The sequence below is a fragment of the Periophthalmus magnuspinnatus genome, chromosome 4 (genome assembly GCF_009829125.3).
Source record: "Periophthalmus magnuspinnatus isolate fPerMag1 chromosome 4, fPerMag1.2.pri, whole genome shotgun sequence".
In the NCBI taxonomy this organism is placed as follows: domain Eukaryota; kingdom Metazoa; phylum Chordata; class Actinopteri; order Gobiiformes; family Gobiidae; genus Periophthalmus; species Periophthalmus magnuspinnatus.
In genome coordinates this window covers 34,342,894-34,360,140 of record NC_047129.1, presented here as the reverse complement: position 1 = coordinate 34,360,140, position 17,247 = coordinate 34,342,894, and the positions used below count along the sequence as shown (strand labels likewise).

General features: G+C 48.2%; 1 protein-coding gene across 1 annotated transcript in view; it reads right to left on the bottom strand.

The window, feature by feature from the left end:
- The window catches only part of patj (PATJ crumbs cell polarity complex component), a 53,833-nt gene that overhangs the window by 21,270 nt on the left and 15,316 nt on the right, over nt 1-17,247 (bottom strand). Inside the window, exons 20-30 of the mRNA XM_055221221.1 lie at nt 14,440-14,646; nt 14,268-14,339; nt 10,306-10,569; nt 9,222-9,327; nt 8,856-8,922; nt 7,732-7,812; nt 7,570-7,641; nt 6,742-6,919; nt 6,387-6,497; nt 5,553-5,615; nt 4,000-4,093 (exon numbers count right to left, since the gene is read on the bottom strand). Of these exons, the coding sequence (XP_055077196.1) occupies nt 4,000-4,093; nt 5,553-5,615; nt 6,387-6,497; nt 6,742-6,919; nt 7,570-7,641; nt 7,732-7,812; nt 8,856-8,922; nt 9,222-9,327; nt 10,306-10,569; nt 14,268-14,339; nt 14,440-14,646 (1,315 nt within the window). The remainder of the gene's footprint in view (nt 1-3,999; nt 4,094-5,552; nt 5,616-6,386; nt 6,498-6,741; nt 6,920-7,569; nt 7,642-7,731; nt 7,813-8,855; nt 8,923-9,221; nt 9,328-10,305; nt 10,570-14,267; nt 14,340-14,439; nt 14,647-17,247) is intronic.

The following is a 17,247-nucleotide window of genomic DNA, read 5'->3' as shown; positions in this document are numbered from 1 at the left end:
GTTTACACATTTACGTTTGTGTTACTTTTACATGTTTCCATTTGTGGTCAAATGTGAGGTTCTTTGGAGACTTTATGGATTTAGACCAAAGTCTGAAAGGTGAACGTGTTTGGGTCCTTTTGTGTCGTGTGCAGAGCGACTCAGAGCAGGCCTGAAACACAACACAAGCAGAAGATCAAACCTCCAAACTCCAGGTCTACAGACGTTCTTCTCATTACCACATTAATCAGGTTAGCCTTGTGTCTTAAAGTCTCTTCAGCTGACGACACTTTGGGCTTGAAGAACGACAGGACTTTATGAAGAACGACAGGACTTTATGAAGAACTACACCATTTTATGAAGAAAAGGACACAACTTAATGAAGAACGAAAGGACTTTATGAAGAACGAAAGGACTTTATGAAGAACGACAACTTCATGAAGAACGACACGACTTTATGGAGAACGACACGACTTTATGGAGAACGAAAGGACTTTATGAAGAACTACACCATTTTATGAAGAAAAGGACACAACTTAATGAAGAACGAAAGGACTTTATGAAGAACGAAAGGACTTTATGAAGAACGAAAGGACTTTATGAAGAACTACACCATTTTATGAAGAAAAGGACACAACTTAATGAAGAACGAAAGGACTTTATGAAGAACGAAAGGACTTTATGAAGAACGAAAGGACTTTATGAAGAACGAAAGGACTTTATGAAGAACGACAACTTCATGAAGAACGACACGACTTTATGGAGAACGAAAGGACTTTATGAAGAACGAAAGGACTTTATGAAGAACTACACCATTTTATGAAGAAAAGGACACAAATTAATGAAGAACGAAAGGACTTTATGAAGAACGACAACTTTATGAAGAACGATACGACTTTATGAAGAACGACACGACTTTATGGAGAACGAAAGGACTTTATGAAGAACGACAACTTTATGAAGAACGATACGACTTTATGAAGAACGACACGACTTTATGAAGAACGACGCGACTTTATGAAGAATGACACGACTTTATGAAGAACGAAAGGACTTTATGAAGAACAACATGACTTTATGAAGAACGAAAGGACTTTATGAAGAACAATACGACTTTATGAAGAACGACACGATTTTATGAAGAACGAAAGGACTTTATGAAGAACGAAAGGACTTTATGAAGAACGAAAGGACTTTATGAAGAACGAAAGGACTTTATGAAGAACGAAAGGACTTTATGAAGAACGAAAGGACTTTATGAAGAACGAAAGGACTTTATGAAGAACGACATGACTTTATGAAGAACGACGCGACTTTATGAAGAACGACGCGACTTTATGAAGAACGACAGGACTTTATGAAGAACGAAAGGACTTTATGAAGAACGAAAGGACTTTATGAAGAACGAAAGGACTTTATGAAGAACGACAGGACTTTATGAAGAACGACAAGAATTTATGAAGAACGACAAGAATTTATGAAGAACGACAGGACATTATGAAGAACGATACGACTTTATGAAGAACGATACGACTTTATGAAGAACGAAAGGACTTTATGAAGAACGACACGACTTTATGAAGAACGATACGACTTTATGAAGAACGAAAGGACTTTATGAAGAACGAAAGGACTTTATGAAGAACGAAAGGACTTTATGAAGAACGAAAGGACTTTATGAAGAACGATACGACTTTATGAAGAACGATACGACTTTATGAAGAACGATACGACTTTATGAAGAACGAAAGGACTTTATGAAGAACGAAAGGACTTTATGAAGAACGAAAGGACTTTATGAAGAACGAAAGGACTTTATGAAGAACGATACGACTTTATGGAGAACGATACGACTTTATGAAGAACGAAAGGACTTTATGAAAGACGAAAGGACTTTATGAAGAACGACGCGACTTTATGAAGAACAATACGACTTTATGAAGAACGATACGACTTTATGAAGAACGAAAGGAATTTATGAAGAACGACACGACTTTATGAAGAACGATACGACTTTATGAAGAACGAAAGGACTTTATGAAGAACGACACGACTTTATGAAGAACGAAAGGACTTTATGAAGAACAAAAGGACTTTATGAAGGACGAAAGGACTTTATGAAGAACGAAAGGACTTTATGAAGAAGGAAAGGACTTTATGAAGAACGATACGACTTTATGAAGAACGACACAACTTTATGAAGAACAATATGACTTTATGAAGAACAATACGACTTTATGAAGAACAAAAGGACTTTATGAAGAACTACACCACTTTATGAAGAAAAGGACACAACTTAATGAAGAACGAAAGGACTTTATGAAGAACGAAAGGACTTTATGAAGAACGATACGACTTTATGAAGAACAAAAGGACTTTATGAAGAAAAAAAGGACTTTATGAAGAACGATACGACTTTATGAAGAACGATAGGACTTTATGAAGAACGACACGACTTTATGAAGAACGAAAGGACTTTATGAAGAACGAAAGGACTTTATGAAGAACGACACGACTTTATGAAGAACGACAGGACTTTATGAAGAACGAAAGGACTTTATGAAGAACGAAAGGACTTTATGAAGGACAAAAGGACTTTATGAAGAACGAAAGGACTTTATGAAGAAAAGGACACAACTTAATGAAGAACGAAAGGACTTTATGAAGAACGAAAGGACTTTATGAAGAACGATACGACTTTATGAAGAACAAAAGGACTTTATGAAGAAAAAAAGGACTTTATGAAGAACGATAGGACTTTATGAAGAACAACACGACTTTATGAAGAACGACAGGACTTTATGAAGAACGAAAGGACTTTATGAAGAACGAAAGGACTTTATGAAGAACGAAAGGACTTTATGAAGAACGAAAGGACTTTATAAAAAATGATATGACTTTATGAAGAACGACACGACTTTATGAAGAACGACACGACTTTATGAAGAACGAAAGGACTTTATGAAGAACGAAAGGACTTTATAAAAAATGATATGACTTTATGAAGAACGACACGACTTTATGAAGAACGAAAGGACTTTATGAAGAACGATACGACTTTATGAAGAAAAGGACACAACTTAATGAAGAACGACACGACTTTATGAAGAACGATACGACTTTATGAAGAACGATACGACTTTATGAAGAACGAAAGGACTTTATAAAAAATGATATGACTTTATGAAGAACGACACGACTTTATGAAGAACGAAAGGACTTTATGAAGAACGATACGACTTTATGAAGAAAAGGACACAACTTAATGAAGAACGAAAGGACTTTATGAAGGACGAAAGGACTTTATGAAGAACGAAAGGACTTTATGAACCAGGACTATACCAGGTCTGTTTCATGTGTCCGGGGCGACACATCTTCACCTCAGGTTAAACAGGGATTTTACAAATGTCACGTGAACTCAACATGGAGAGGAACCGAACTGTAAACTCTGTGGCTATGGGGCAAGTGGCTCAACTGACTGAGGCACAGACTGGGGCAGATTAAAGCAAAACATGGGATCAGTGTGGTACAAAACATCTCCACGTGGGAATAATGACACATATCAAACTTTAAATGTTTTTAAAAGCTCCTGTATCACACAAAACTGACTCTTGTAGATTTAAATCGTGTCCTGAAGTTGTTTCCTCCTGAAAAACAGACCTGGAGTTGTGTTTTGTTTCATTCACACATGTTTGAGTCACTTTATTAGTCTGTTACATCTACAAAACTCAAAACGCTCTGTTCCACCTTGTGATGTCATCAAGTGGTAGTTTTCATGTGAACTCCTCCTTTTACCTTTAGTTCAGTCGAGATAAGAGACAACTCCAGGACTGAAATGATCCAGATGATTCTAGTGAAGGTGGAGTTTAAAAACACAGTGGAGCACTTCCTGTATCACCACATGATGACATCACAAGGTGGAACAGAGCGTTTTCAAATGAAGTCTCTAAATAAACTCCAGACAGACGCTCCAGATGTACAAACAGAAGTCGTTTTAGGTGTAAAGTTTAGTGTTTTTACCTTTGGCCTGGTCCTGGTCAGAGACGGCGTCTGATTGGCTGGGAGGTCTGTAAGGGGGCGGGTCTCTCGGAGGGGGTGGGGCTAAGGGTGGCTTCTGTAAAGAAAAAACAAAACAAACAAAAAAAACAGCTCAGTTATAAAAACAATCAGTAGCTGCAGCTCTAATGAGACACAAACAGATTAATAAAAATGACTTAAGCAACGTTTAAAGAGGAGGTGTTTACTCCTGTGGGGCGTTAAAGAGGAGGTGTTTACTCCTGTGGGGTGTTAAAGAGGAGGTGTTTACTCCTGTGGGGCGTTAAAGAGGAGGTGTTTACTCCTGTGGGGCGTTAAAGAGGAGGTGTTTACTCCTGTGGGGCGTTAAAGAGGAGGCGTTTACTCCTGTGGGGCGTTTAAAGAGGAGGCGTTTACTCCTGTGGGGCGTTAAAGAGGAGGCGTTTACTCCTGTGGGGCGTTAAAGAGGAGGCGTTTACTCCTGTGGGGCGTTAAAGAGGAGGCGTTTACTCCTGTGGGGCGTTAAAGAGGAGGCGTTTACTCCTGTGGGGCGTTAAAGAGGAGGCGTTTACTCCTGTGGGGCGTTAAAGAGGAGGCGTTTACTCCTGTGGGGCGTTAAAGAGGAGGCGTTTACTCCTGTGGGGCGTTAAAGAGGAGGCGTTTACTCCTGTGGGGCGTTAAAGAGGAGGCGTTTACTCCTGTGGGGCGTTAAAGAGGAGGCGTTTACTCCTGTGGGGCGTTAAAGAGGAGGCGTTTACTCCTGTGGGGCGTTAAAGAGGAGGCGTTTACTCCTGTGGGGCGTTAAAGAGGAGGCGTTTACTCCTGTGGGGCGTTAAAGAGGAGGCGTTTACTCCTGTGGGGCGTTAAAGAGGAGGCGTTTACTCCTGTGGGGCGTTAAAGAGGAGGTGTTTACTCCTGTGGGGCGTTAAAGAGGAGGTGTTTGAGCATAATGACGCACACGACGTCTTTACAAACTGTTGATTTGAAACACAAAAGACACAGGAGCTCACACACGACAACATCACAAAAAAAACAAACAAATAAAATACTTTGAAAACTGAAAACACAGACTGTTCATAATTTCAAATATAGTAAATATTCAAACTCTGACAGATACAGAACACCTGAGCCTGATGTCGCTGCAAACTGTCAGAAGAAAAAGGTGAGAGTGACTCACTGGAACTGCTAGCTAATGCTAATGCTAATGCTAATGCTAATGATAGCTTGTGACTGTAGTTTTATTGGAGAGGGACTTGTTGAACATCACAGATCACCTGGGGGAGTTCAGATAAATCAGCTCTTTATGGTCAGATTGAGTTAAAATAAAACTCAGATTAAAGTCAAACAAAGTCTCAGACAGAGCAGTGCCTACAGTTAGCACCAGAGCCCGGGAATGTGGACATCAGCAAATCAATTTAATAATAATATAATAATAGTCCAGGCCGTGGGCAGGAGGTGATGGAGTTAAACCTGTCGACCAGAGCACACACACACACACACACACACACACACACACCCCGACACACCCACAGACACACCCCGACACACACACTTCTCACCGCAGACGTGGCGTTCTTCTTGGCTTTGTGTTTGCTGTAACTCGGGGCCATGACGGACACGGGCTGAGTTTAAGAGAGAATCATAAAAACAGAAGTTTAAATGGAACTAAACAGAACAAACACAGAGTGAGAGAGTGAGAGAGAGTGAGAGGGAGTGAGAGAGAGAGGGAGTGAGAGAGAGTGAGAGGGAGTGAGAGAGAGAGGGAGTGAGAGAGAGTGAGAGGGAGTGAGAGAGTGTGAGGGAGTGAGGGTGTGTGAGGGAGTGAGAGAGAGAGGGAGTGAGAGTGAAAGAGTGAGACAGAGTGAGAGGGAGTCTGGTTGTGTGTGTCTGTGTGTGGTTGTGTGTGTCTGTGTGTGGTTGTGTGTGTCTGTGTGTGGTTGTGTGTCTGTGTGTGATTGTGTGTGGTTGTGTGTGGTTGTGTGTCTGTGTGTGGTTGTGTGTCTGTGTGTGGTTGTGTGTCTGTGTGTGGTTGTGTCTGTGTGTGGTTGTGTGTCTGTGTGTGGTTGTGTGTCTGTGTGTGGTTGTGTGTGGTTGTGTGTCTGTGTGTGGTTGTGTGTCTGTGTGTGGTTGTGTGTGGTTGTGTGTCTGTGTGTGGTTGTGTGTCTGTGTGTGGTTGTGTGTCTGTGTGTGGTTGTGTGTGGTTGTGTGTCTGTGTGTGGTTGTGTGTCTGTGTGTGGTTGTGTGTCTGTGTGTGGTTGTGTCTGTGTGTGGTTGTGTGTCTGTGTGTGGTTGTGTGTCTGTGTGTGGTTGTGTGTGGTTGTGTGTCTGTGTGTGGTTGTGTGTGGTTGTGTGTCTGGGTGTGGTTGTGTGTCTGTGTGTGGTTGTGTGTTCACCCTGGGAGTGTTGGACAGACTCTGCACCACAAACTGCACTGGACTCTGAGACGCTTTGATCACATTCACCGCCTCATCATGAGACGCCGCCCTGAGGTCCACGCCATTCACCTGGAACGAGAGGGTCAGAGGGGGTTAGACCGGGGTCAGAGGGGGGTCAGAGAGGGGTCACATAAGAGACCTTTAGAGATCCTTTAGACCAGAAACAAGACCGGGTTTAGACCGGTTTTAGTCCCTGGTCTAATCCTGGTTTACCTCTGGTTCAGTCCCGGTCTAGTCCCGGTCTAGTCCTGGTCTAGTCCCGGTCTAGTCCCGGTCTAGTCCCGGTCTAGTCCCGGTCTAGTCCCGGTCTCACCTCCAGGATCTTGTCTCCGGTCTTCAGACTCTGGCTCTGCGCTGCTGGACTCTGGGGCAGGACTTGTTTGATGAAGATTCCCTTTAACTCCTCCCCGTTTCTGAGGCGTTTGATCACATGACGTCCTCCCACAATGCTCAGGCCCAGGGACTGACCCGGCTCCACCCACACCTCCACCCTGAGCCAATCACAGAGGAGCACAGGGTTAAACTGACCAATCACAGAGGAGCACAGGGTTAAACTGACCAATCGCAGAGGAGCACAGGGTTAAACTGACCAATCACAGAGGAGCACAGAGTTAAACTGACCAATCACAGAGGAGCACAGGGTTAAACTGACCAATCACAGAGGAGCACAGAGTTAAACTGACCAATCACAGAGGAGCACAGAGTTAAACTGACCAATCATAGAGGAGCACAGGGTTAAACTGACCAATCACAGAGGAGCACAGGGTTAAACTGACCAATCATAGAGGAGCACAGGGTTAAACTGACCAATCATAGAGGAGCACAGGGTTAAACTGACCAATCACAGAGGAGCACGGGTAAAAGGGAAAACATAAAAGTACTTCGGGCAAATTAAAACATAAAATGGTATAAGAACAAAAACTACAGTGTAAAAATGCTACAGGAGCTGCTAGCTTACAGGCTGGTTAGCGCGCTAGTGACAGAGCTATCACCTGATGACATCATCAAGTGTAACAGAGTGTTGTGAGCTGTGCAGAGGGACACAGACTAAATGTGCACACAGGGATGAGGACATTAGAACAGAGTTAAAGCCCCACTGAGGGACATTTCACCACATTAAAGCAGAGTTAAAGTGTGGAACCTTCTGGGAGGTTCCCAGTGACTGAAGGCCGGAGTCTCCTCCCCCTCCCCCTCCTCCCTCTGAGGAAGATCACTGAAACAGAAACAACGACTGAAACACGACTGAAACAGACCAGCTCTCATTCTGATTGGTTCATGGAGATGTCACTCAACCTCCTCTCACCTGTGGGCTCCTCTGATTGGAGGATAGGTTCCTGCTTGACCCCGCCTCCTTCGCCTCTCTGTGTCCACGACACGCCCCGACCTAAAAAAGATCTATTAGTCTAATGTAGAACTAAACCAGGACTAAACCAGGTCTAAACCAGCACTAAACCAGGTCTAAACCAGGTCTAAACCAGGTCTAAACCAGGACTAAACCAGGACTAAACCAGGTCTAAACCAGGACTAAACCAGGACTAAACCAGGTCTAAACCAGCACTAAACCAGGTCTAAACCAGGTCTAAACCAGGTCTAAACCAGGATTAAACCAGGACTAAACCAGGACTAAACCAGGTCTAAACCAGGACTAAACCAGGTCTAAACCAGGACTAAACCAGGACTAAACCAGGTCTAAACCAGGTCTAAACCAGGTCTAAACCAGGTCTAAACCAGGACTAAACCAGGTCTAAACCAGGTCTAAACCAGGACTACACCAGGACTAAACCAGGTCTAAACGAGGTCTAAACGAGGTCTAAACGAGGTCTAAACCAGGTCTAAACCAGGTCTAAACGAGGTCTAAACCAGGTCTAAACCAGGACTAAACCAGGACTAAACCAGGTCTAAACCAGGTCTACACCAGCACTAAACCAGGACTAAACCAGGTCTAAACCAGGTCTAAACCAGGTCTAAACCAGGTCTAAACCAGGACTAAACCAGGTCTAAACCAGGTCTAAACCAGGACTACACCAGGACTAAACCAGGTCTAAACGAGGTCTAAACGAGGTCTAAACGAGGTCTAAACCAGGTCTAAACCAGGTCTAAACCAGGTCTAAACCAGGTCTAAACCAGGACTAAACCAGGACTAAACCAGGTCTAAACCAGGTCTACACCAGCACTAAACCAGGACTAAACCAGGTCTGAACCAAGATTAAACCAGGACTAAACCAGGACTAAACCAGGACTAAACCAGGACTAAACCAGGACTAAACCAGGACTAAACCAGGACTAAACCAGGTCTAAATCTTTTCCCTTGTGCTGTGTTTGTTTTTTTCTTTCATCTGAAGCCGTCTGTTTTCTGTCTGTATAAATAAACCTGAGCAGTGTGTGTGGTGTCCAGCAGGTGGCGCTGTGGCCCTGTGTAAGACTCACTCTGTGTCTGTGTCGGTCAGAGTGAGCTCAGAGTCGGCCTCACTGTCCCTGGAGTCAGTCACACGCCCTGCCACAGAAAAACAGTCAGATGCCCTCCCCGTGTGTCAGATGCCCTCCCCGTGTGTGTCAGATGCCCTCCCTGTGTGTGTCAGATGCCCTCCCCGTGTGTCAGATGCCCTCCCCGTGTGTCAGATGCCCTCCCCGTGTGTGTCAGATGCCCTCCCCCTGTGTGTCAGATGCCCTCCCCGTGTGTCAGATGTGTCAGATGCCCTCCCCGTGTGTGTCAGATGCCCTCCCTGTGTGTCAGATGCCCTCCCCCTGTGTCACAGATAAAGGGATAAAAGTGTCGGAGGTCAGAGGTCAGACCTGAGGCTCTCCTCACAGACACCGCAGACTCGGGGTCAGAGGTCACGGGGTCAGAGGTCACGGGTCTCTCCACCTGTCGCTGCGTCACGTCAGGCTCCGCCCCCGTCTGAAAAGCGACAGATGATTAAAAAATGTTCATGAAAAACATTTAAAACCCGATCAGGAATTAACAAAGAGCCAGACTCCGGTTTGACAGTCATGTGACCCAGGCTCCTCCTCTGTCTCCTCCTCCTCCTCTGTCTCCTCCTCTGTCTCCTCCTCCTGTCACCTCCTCTGTCTCCTCCTCCTGTCTCCTCCTCCTCTGTCTCCTCCTCCTGTCACCTCCTCTGTCTCCTCCTCCTGTCTCCTCCTCCTGTGTCTCCTCCTCCTGTCTCCTCCTCCTGTCTCCTCCTCCTCTGTCTACTCTTCCTCTGTCTACTCCTCTGTCTCCTCCTCTGTCTCCTCCTCCTGTCACCTCCTCTGTCTCCTCCTCCTGTCTCCTCCTCCTCTGTCTCCTCCTCTGTCTCCTCCTCCTGTCACCTCCTCTGTCTCCTCCTCCTGTCTCCTCCTCCTGTCTCCTCCTCCTGTCTCCTCCTCCTGTCTCCTCCTCCTGTGTCTCCTCCTCCTGTGTCTCCTCCTCCTGTGTCTCCTCCTCCTGTGTCTCCTCCTCCTCTGTCTACTCCTGTCGTCTCCTCCTCCTGTCGTCTCCTCCTCCTGTCGTCTCCTTCTCTGTCTCCTCCTCTGTCTCCTCCTCCTCTGTCTCCTCCTCTGTTTCCTCCTCCTGTCTCCTCCTCCCTCCTCTCCTGTCTCCTCCTCCCTCCTCTCCTGTCTCCTCCTCCTCCATATCCCTCCTCCTATCTCCATGTCAGTGTCCTCCTCGCTCACCTGTTTTCTGACCCTCCCATCACCTTTGACCCCTCTGACCCTCCCTCTCTCACCTGTTTTCTGACCCTCCCATCACCTTTGACCCCTCTGACCCTCCCTCTCTCTCACCTGTTTTCTGACCCTCCCATCACCTTTGACCCCTCTGACCCTCCCTCTCTCTCACCTGTTTTCTGACCCTCCCATCACCTTTGACCCCTCTGACCCTCCCTCTCTCTCTCACCTGTTTTCTGACCCTTCCCAGAGAGCGTCTCCACTCGTCCCAGGTGGGAGGGGGAGGTCTCTGCTCTTCTTCTGTGGTTTGACTCCGTGTCACTTCCTGTTCCTCGTCCACGGCCATTTCTCGCCCCTCTGTGGTCGAGAGGTCAGAGGTCACGGGGGTCAGAGAGGAGTAACGAGGAAGTCCTCCGTCCAGGATCAGCTCCGGCTCGTCCTCGTCCTCCAGGTTTGAGGGAAAAGACTCGACCTGAAAGTCGTCCAGAGAAACCTGCGAAGAAAAAGAAAGAAAGAAATAAAACATGTTCTCTCTGTGTCTGTGTGGAGTTTGCGTGTTCTCTCTGTGTCTGTGGAGTTTGCGTGTTCTCCCTGTGTCTGTGGAGTTTGCGTGTTCTCCCTGTGTCTGTGTGGAGTTTGCGTGTTCTCTCTGTTTCTTTGCCAGTTTCCCTCTGGTTTCAACCGAAACCAACCTAAAATGGCGGCTCACGTTCATGTGGCTCTTGTGTGGCTCTCGTTTGGCTCTAATTTGGCTCTTGTTTGACTCCCGTGTGGCTCTCGTTTGACTCTCGTGTGGCTCTCGTTTGACTCTCGTGTGGCTCTCGTTTGACTCTCGTGTGGCTCTCGTTTGACTCTCATGTGGCTCTCGTGTGGCTCTCGTTTGACCCTCATGTGGCTCTCGTTTGACTCCCGTGTGGCTCTCGTTTGAGTCTTGTGCGGCTCTCGTTTGAGTCTTGTGCGGCTCTCGTGTGGCTCTCGTTTGGCTCTAGTTTGAGTCTTGTACGGCTCTCATTTGACTCATGTGGCTCTCGTGTGGCTCTCGTTTCACTCTCATGTGGCTCTCGTTTCACTCTCGTTTGGCTCTCGTTTGGCTCTTATTTCACTCTAGTTTGAGTCTTGTGCGGCTCTCGTGTGGCTCTCGTTTGACTCTCGTGTGGCTCTCGTTTGGCTCTTGTTTGGCTCTCGTGTGGCTCTCGTTTGGCTCTTGTTTGGCTCTTGTTTGGCTCTTGTTTGACTCTCGTGTGGCTCTCGTTTGGCTCTTGTTTGACTCTCGTGTGGCTCTCGTTTGGCTCTTGTTCTTGTGTCTGAACTTTAGTCGAGGTGATTCAGAAAAAGCCTCATCAGCAAAAAACAAATGAACGAAGACGACACAGACGAACGAGAAGAACAAGAAAGAACGAGGAAGGAGAGAGGAGGAGAGGAGGAGAGAGAGAGGAGGAGGAGAGAGAGAGAGGAAGAGAGAGAGAGGAGAGAGAGAGGAGAGAGAGGAGAGAGAGGAGAGAGAGAGAGGAAGAGAGAGAGAGGAGAGAGAGGAGGAGAGAGAGAGGAGAAGAGAGAGGAGAGATGAGGAGGAGAGAGAGAGGAGAGAGAGAGGAGGAGGAGAGGAGGAGGAGAGAGAGAGAGGAGGAGAGAGAGAGGGAGAGGAAGACAGAAGGAGAGAGGATTCATCAGAGCTAATCTACTATTATAATGGAGGAAAGGAGGATGAGAGGAGAGGAAAGAGGCAGAGAGAGGAGAGAAGATGGAGAGAAGGAGAGATGGACAAGAGGATCCATCTGAGGTAATGTACGAGTATGATGGAGGAGAAGAGGAGGAGAGAGACAGAGAAGGGAGGAAAGAGAGGACAGCAAGACAGAGAAGAGGAGAGAAGAGGATTCATCTGAGCTAATGTGAGACAGTAACAGAGGAGAGAGAGAGGGGGGAAGAGAGGAGAGAGACAGAGAGAAGAGAGAAAGATGAGAGGAGAGAGAGAAAGAGAGAAGAGAAAGAGGAGAAAGGAGAGAGAGAGAGGAGAAGAGAGAAAGAGGAGAAAGGAGAGAGAGAAGAGAGGAGAGAGGAAAGAGAGAGAGAGGAGAAGAGAGACAGGGAGAGGAGAGACAGAGAGGAGAAGAGAGAAAGAGGAGAAAGGGAGAGAGGAGAGAGAGGAGAGGAAAGAAAGAGGAGAAGAGAGACAGAGAGAAGAAGAGAGAAGAGATAGAGAAGATGAGAGAAGAGAGAAAGAGAAGAGAGAGGAGAGGAGAGAGAGAGGAGAGAAAGAAAGAGGAGAAGAGAGGAGAGAGAGGAGAGAAAGAAAGAGGAGAAGAGAGGAGAAAGGGGAGAAGAGAGGAGAGAGAGAGAGAAGAGAGGAAAGAGAGAGGAGAGAAAGATGAGAAAAAAGAAGAGAGGAGAGAGAGAAGATGAGAGAAGAGAGAAAGAGGAGAGAGAGGAGAAGAGAGGAGAGAGAAAGGAGAGAAAGAGAGAGAGAGGAGAGTTTCTGTTTTCTCTCTTTAAACTTCAGCGACTCGTTTGGACCAAAACTAAAGTCACATCAGAGAAATTTATCTGGACCTGGAAACACGACGTGGATCTGGTCTGTGATTGGACGATTATCAAAGTGGAGCTGGTTCTGGGCTGTGATTGGACGATTATCAAAGTGGAGCTGGTTCTGGGCTGTGATTGGACGATTATCAAAGTGGAGCTGGTTCTGGTCTGTGATTGGACGATTATCAAAGTGGAGCTGGTTCTGGTCTGTGATTGGACGATGGTCAGAACCAAAACATGTGAAAGTTTCTGGTCATAAACATGAGACGATCAAAAGTTCAGACGCAACGACGTTTCAGCAACAGACCCCAAGAACTTTAAAATACTATAGTACTGCACTGGTACTCATAGTACTCATAGTAGTAGTAGTAGAACTTGTAGTAGATGTAGTAGTATTTGTAGTAGTAATATAGTAGTAGTATTTGTAGTAGTAGTACTTGTAGTAGTACTTTTAGTAGTACTTGTAGTATTTGTAGTAGTATTTGTAGTATTTGTAGTAGTATTTGTAGTATTTGTAGTAGTATTTGTAGTATTTGTAGTAGTAATACTTGTAGTAGTACTTATAGTAGTACTTGCAGTAGTATTTGTAGTAGTATTTGTAGTAGTATTTGTAGTAGTCCTTTTAGTAGTACTTGTAGTATTTGTAGTAGTATTTGTAGTATTTGTAGTAGTATTTGTAGTAGTATTTGTAGTATTTGTAGTAGTATTTGTAGTATTTGTAGTAGTATTTATAGTATTTGTAGTATTTGTAGTAGTACTTGCAGTAGTATTTGTAGTATTTGTAGTATTTGTAGTAGTATTTGTAGTAGTACTTGTAGTACTTGCAGTAGTATTTGTAGTATTTGTAGTAGTACTTCTCTGACACTGGTGCAGAGCGTGTCCTGAAGAAACCTCTGAGTTTAAAGAGATGAGTCTGAGACAGCACTTTATCAAACTGAGTCAGCACAAAGAGAAAGAGAGAGGAGAGAGGAGGAGGAGAGAGGAGGAGGGGAGAGGAGGAGGGGAGAGAGAGAGGAGGAGAGAGGAGGAGAGAGGAGAGAGAGGAGGAGGGGGAGAGAGGAGGAGGAGGGGGGAGGAGGAGAGAAGAGGAGGAGAGGGAGGGAGAGGAGGAGAGAGGAGGAGAGAGGAGGGGAGAGGAGAGAGGAGGGGAGAGAGGGAGAGGAGGAGAGAGGGAGGAGGGGAGAGGAGGAGGGGAGAGAGAGAGGAGGAGAGAGGGAGGAGAGAGGAGGGAGGAGGGGAGAGGGAGGAGGAGAGAGGAGGGGAGAGAGGGAGGAGGAGGGGAGGAGGAGGAGGGGAGAGGGAGGAGGGGAGAGGAGGAGGAGGGGAGAGGGAGGAGGGGAGAGAGGGAGGAGAGAGGGAGGAGAGAGGGAGGAGAGAGGGAGGAGGAAGAGAAAGAGAGAGGGAGGGGGAAAGAGAGAAGAAGAAAAAAAGAGAAAGAGAGAGGAGGAGAGAGGGAGGAGGGGAGAGGGAGAGGAGGAGAGAGGGAGGAGAGAGGGAGGAGGAAGAGAAAGAGAGAGGGAGGGGGAAAGAGAGAGAAGAAGAAAAAAGAGAAAGAGAAAGAGGGAGGGGCACAAAGAGAGAAAGGAGGGACAGAAAGAGAGAAGAAGAGAAAGAGGGGGGTGCGGGAGAGGAGGAGGAGAGCCCTGTGGAGGATCTGTTGAAGAGCTTCACCTGTGCCCCGCCCACTCTGTCGGCTCCACCCACTCTGTCGGCTCCACCCCCTCCTCCCTCCGCCTGCTCCACCTGCAACAGACCAGGAACAACTCTGAACTTTAACCTCTCCACAGCCACAGCTAATAACATGAATAATGTCCCACCCCCGGCCCAGTCCCCCGTCCAGTACCAGAGGTTTGCGGACGCCCAGCCTGACGGTTCCTGCGGGCGCCATCTTGAGGACTTCGACGGCCTCAGACAGGGTCAGGTGCTGCAGCTGAGTGGAGTTCACACAAACCACCTGGTCTCCGGGCAGAAGACCCCCACTGCGCTCTGCTGACCCCCCCGGGACCAGAGACCGCACCACCATCACACAGCGACCGGGGTCCAGAGGGTCCTACGGGACAGAGGTCAGAGGTCAGAGGGTCCTACGGGACAGAGGTCAGAGGGTCCTACGGGACAGAGGTCAGAGGGTCCTACGGGACAGAGGTCAGAGGGTCCTACGGGACAGAGGTCAGAGGTCAGAGGGTTCTACGGGACAGAGGTCAGAGGGTCCTACGGGACAGAGGTCAGAGGTCAGAGGGTTCTACGGGACAGAGGTCAGAGGGTCCTACAAAAAATGATTTAACATTAATTTCTGTCAGTATTAGCCAACCTGCGTTTGACCCGTCCTCCAGTGTCTCTGGTCAAACATGTCAGGAGTCTGGTCCTCGTCAGGAGGACCTCACTGGAGGGTGAGGTCCTCCTGATGAGGAGGAGGTGTGAGGTCACTGAGGTTTTACTGTTTGATCATTTCAGCCTGAGGACCAATCACATCCGAGGGCCGCGTCAGGCCCCGGGGCCACAGTTTGGACCCCTCTGGTTTAAGGCGTCTGTCGTGAGGAGCTAAACCTGGAGCCTGGGCCCGGGGGCCCAGGGGCCCGGGGCCTGGGTCCAGAGCCCGGGGGCCCGGGGGCCCGGGGGCCGGGGGCCCGGGGCCCGGGGGCCCGTCTCTTCAGGACACACTCTAAGTTCATATTTCGGTGCAGATCTCGTCTTAAATCTTGGAGTGAACTCGTGAAGTTTGTTTTCAAACTCAAACTCAGACGTTTCTTAGTTAAAGTTTTTGTTTCGTTGTTTCGGGGTCAGAGGTCGAGCCGAGCGGCGGTGACGGGTGATTGACAGCCGGCTCTGCGCCGCTGTTCGTGCGTCGGAGGAGGAGGCGGCGCCCCCTGACTGCACCTGGCGCAGAGACAGACGGTTTTCTGGCAGGAGCGGCGTGTTTCAGAGGAGCGCCCCCCGGAGGACGCGCCGCTTTAGGCCGCGCTCCAAATGTTCGTGCGGTTTGTGGTTTGATCGTCTGTGTCATGTGAAGTTTAGAGGCGGCGAAGGTTTCACGAAAATAAACTTCAACAGTTTTATACGACTCCAGAAAACAAACTAAACTCTACAGCGGCGGCAGAGTGGTTAGCCCTGACGCCTCGCACGGCGGCAGAGTGGTTAGCCCTGACGCCTCGCACGGCGGGGTCCTGGGTTTGATTCCCTAAAACAGAGACGCCCAAACTTTCCTCACCAAGGAAACAAACTGAAACAGAGAAGGTCCAGGTCCAAACGGGCCAGAACATCCAGACTGACCCACAGTCTGTGTCCACAGACTGTGAGGCTCCTGAACTTGGCCCCTCTCGGCCAGGAAACCAGGACTAAACCGGGACTGGACCTGGACTAAACCGGGACTAGACGAGGTCTAAATCAGGACTAAATCACTACATTTCAAATGATTCCTGAATAGTTGATTCTCCAAAGTTTTGACATTTTTAGCCGCTAACCCTGCACCACCTCCTCCTCCTCCTCCTCCTCCTCCTCTCTCGTCTCTCTCTCACTCTGCTCCTTCTCTTTTCCTCTGAGTCGCTCTCTCTTTTCTTCCTCTCTTTCGTCTCTGCTCCTGTCAGTCTGAGTGGAAAGGTGTTTGGCTCAAATTCAACGCCTCAGGAATCAAACTACTGCACAGAAAGTACAGAGATAGAACAGGAGGAGAGGGAGGAGAGGGGGGAGGGGGGGAGGGAGGAGAGAGAGGAGAGGAGAGAGGGGGGGAGAGGGAGGAGAGGGGGAGGAGGAGAATAAAACTACTGCACAGAAAGTACAGAGATAGAACAGGAGGAGAGAAGAGGAGAGGAGAGGGAGAGAGGAGAGAGAGGAGAGGGGAGGGGAGAGGGGGGGAGGGAGGAGAGGGGGAGGAGAGAGGAGAGGGAGGAGAGGAGGAGAATAAAACTACTGCACACAGAAAGTACAGAGATAGAACAGGAGGAGAGGAGAGGGGGAGGAGAGGGAGAGAGGAGAGAGAGGAGAGGGGGGAGGGAGGAGAGGGAAGAGGGGGGAGGGAGGAGAGGGAAGAGGGGGGAGGGAGGAGAGGGAAGAGGGGGGAGGAGAGAGAGAGGAGGGGGAGGAGAGAGAGGGGGAGAGGGGGGAGAGAGAGGAGGGGGAGGAGAGAGAGGAGAGGGGGAGGAGAGGGAGGAGAGAGAGGAGAGAGAGGAGGGGGAGGAGATGGAGGAGAGAGAGGAGAGAGAGGGGGGAGACGGAGAGAGAGAGGAGGGAGGAGAGGGAGGAGAGGGAGGAGAGGGAGGAGATGGAGGAGAGAGAGGAGAGAGAGGGGGGAGACGGAGAGAGAGAGGAGGGAGGAGAGGGAGGAGAGGGAGGAGAGGGAGGAGGGGGAGGAGAGGGAGGGGAGAGGAAGGAGGGAGAGAGGAGTGCACTGGTGCACATAGAAAATACAGACCGAGACAGAATGGACCAAACAGGAGGAGAGAGAGAAAGAGGGAGGAGAAAAGGAGGAGAAGAGAGAGACAGAGGGAGGAAGATGAGAGTAGACCATGAGGAGAGGGAGGAGGAAAGAGGGGAGAGGAGAGAGAGTGGAGGATGGGAGAAGAAACAGAGAAAGGAGAGAGAACGCAAGGAGGAGAAGGGGAGGGAAAGATAGTACGAGGAGAGAAGAAAAAAGAGATGGGAGAGAAGAAGGAGGGAG